At 43.5% G+C, this 2,464-nt stretch overlaps 1 protein-coding gene across 1 annotated transcript; it reads left to right on the top strand.

The window, feature by feature from the left end:
- Window positions 1–380: 380 nt before the first annotated feature.
- On the top strand, window positions 381–1,241 carry O0I10_012275 (uncharacterized protein; the record flags this gene model as incomplete). The annotated part of the gene is made up of 1 exon (XM_058492214.1): window positions 381–1,241. The coding sequence occupies one exon, from the start codon at window positions 381–383 to the stop codon at window positions 1,239–1,241; it is 861 nt and encodes a 286-aa protein (XP_058337004.1).
- Between the last annotated feature and the right edge of the window lie 1,223 nt (window positions 1,242–2,464).

The following is a 2,464-nucleotide window of genomic DNA, read 5'->3' as shown; positions in this document are numbered from 1 at the left end:
AGTATAAGGTTGATTATTATTATATATTACAAATGATCCAAATTGGACCCAAAAATACTCTTTCATTCTCTTCCTGTATCTGCTGGTCAACTATTACATCCTTTGCTTAAACATTTCTATATCACCATATTTTCGCTTTATCAATGTCAACAAGGCCAAAAATCCAAAAGGGTCCGTTCTGCCATTATCGCATCAGTACAGCAGTCGTGTCTTTCGATCAGCATAAATTCGAATGTTTCAGATCAATGCACATGCACGGGTTGCAGGAACAACCAGCAAGTACGACCCCGAAAGCTGAAACCGATGGTGTAAGAGTATGACAGGAAGAAAAAATCACTTGTAGAATGCTCATGAAATACATCTACCAGGACCTAACAACGATGGAGGAAAATTGGATGGATGGTGGATCGTTCAATGGCGGCAGCGTCATAAGCGGAGGAGATGCGGATATGGATGTGGATATGGAGATTGATGATGTAGATGGATCAAATCCACACGATGTCGCTCAAGATGATAACGAGACAATCGAAAGGAATGATGGTGAAACCGATAACGAGAGTTCCAATGAGAGCAACTCATCCCAGAGCGATGATAGTGAGGAAGAAGATGGCATCCATGAATACACATTGCCAGCATACTTGAACCCTGATCTTGTCAATGATCATCCCCACGAGCATTCTCCTCAACCTCAACTATCGACTTTGCAGCCTTTGGATTCGAACATGCATAATCCGCTACCCGTATACTTTGACTGTAACATGGATGATTACCGCATTGATGAGCCACATGTCAAAGCTAGCGTTGATTTATACCGATATTTCGTTGAGCATGGTGCACCTAGAGCACTCTATGAGAGTGTCATCGAACGTGTCAATACGTATATTGGGGACCGAGCAACGCACCTCTGTAGCCACTATTTGGCAGGCAAGCATTTGGAAAGAAGCTATCCCATTTTACCTAATACGTATGATATGTGCGTAAAAGGATGCTACATGTTCAGCAGCGACGATGATCATGGACGCGACCGTTGTCCATATTGCCGTACGGAACGATTGAATCCAAAAGGAGCACCATTAAGAACAATCAAGCAGTTGTCTTTGTCCGCACAGCTAGCACTTTTGGTGAGAAACAAGACGACGCGTGAACAGCTAAAATACCCGTTGACTCACGAGAAACCAGAAGATGATGATAGTGAACGAATGGACGACGTATTCGATTCACAGCTGTTTCAAAAAGTATAAAGAGTGCTTGCTGATGACAACTGCCTTAACATCTACCTTGGCCTTTTCACTGATGATTTCCAACCTTTTCGGCGTGGCAAAAGCGTGTCTATGACCCTTTTACACATGTTGGTTTTGAACTTCGATCCTTCTTTTCGCACTGAACAAAAAAACATGCTTCAAATAGCTGTTGTCTCTGGTCCAAAGACTGAAGATTTAGAAAGCTTTATGAAACCTTTGTTAGATGATATGAAAAGGTTATCTACCTCTGGGATTGCTGTCAGGTTGGATGATGGTAGTATCCTCAAGGTATGTTGTAAAGGTCCTCACGATTGATCCTATAACACTAATATCGCCACTGAAGGTTAACGCACATCTCCTTTTTGGTGGTGGTGACATCCCTGCAGTCGCCAAAGTCGCTGGTGTGAGCTCCCATAATGCTTCATGTGGATGTCGCTTCTGCACAATTGTTGGACAAGTGGTGGATAGGACGATGACATTTGTGTCTGAAGAACCAAGTGAAAGACCTCGATTAAGAGAAGCCGCAAGTTTCAAAAGGATTGATCTTGATGCTGGGCAAAAGAAAGTGACGCAGTTTGGTGACCTACTATCCTTTCATGGAGCATCCTTCTTCCCCGTGGATATTATGCACATGCTCGGATTGGGTATCGCAAAGCAATTTTGGACGTTGATCTCTACAAACAAATATGACACAACACATGACAACAATCCACTTGCTCTTCCACCATCTGATCTGAAAGCTATCGGCCGTGAGATTGCTAATTCACGCCCCCTCTCACCTGATTTTGCTGGCGATTGTGGTGATGTTTACAAGCGTGGCGGATGTTACAGAGCCGTTGACTGGTTGCATTTCATGTTATACCTGGTTCCTACAATCGTCATTCGGTATTTCGATGACAGGGAATGTAGAGGTGCAATATTGGATCTAGTCAACGTCTTCAGTATTGCTTGTAGCCGTGAACTCCATAAGGCCGAGCTGGATAGATTCGATGCATCTGTGAATGCATGGCTAAAATGGTTAAGAAAACAAGTGGACGACAAGCAAATCAATGGCACAGTCTTCACTATCAATCAGCATTACTTGACAGACTTACACAGCCTTGCAAAGCACCTGGGTCCTCTACCTTTTTACGCTGCATTTGGAATGGAACGAGCCATTGGAGATATAAAACGACATATCAATTCTGAACGCGATCCTGGCACAAATGCCTCCAACGTCATGG

This window comes from Lichtheimia ornata (assembly GCF_029851405.1).
Source record: "Lichtheimia ornata isolate CBS 291.66 chromosome Unknown scaffold00119, whole genome shotgun sequence".
In the NCBI taxonomy this organism is placed as follows: Eukaryota; Fungi; Mucoromycota; class Mucoromycetes; order Mucorales; family Lichtheimiaceae; genus Lichtheimia; species Lichtheimia ornata.
This window is presented reverse-complemented; position numbering and strand designations above follow the sequence as displayed.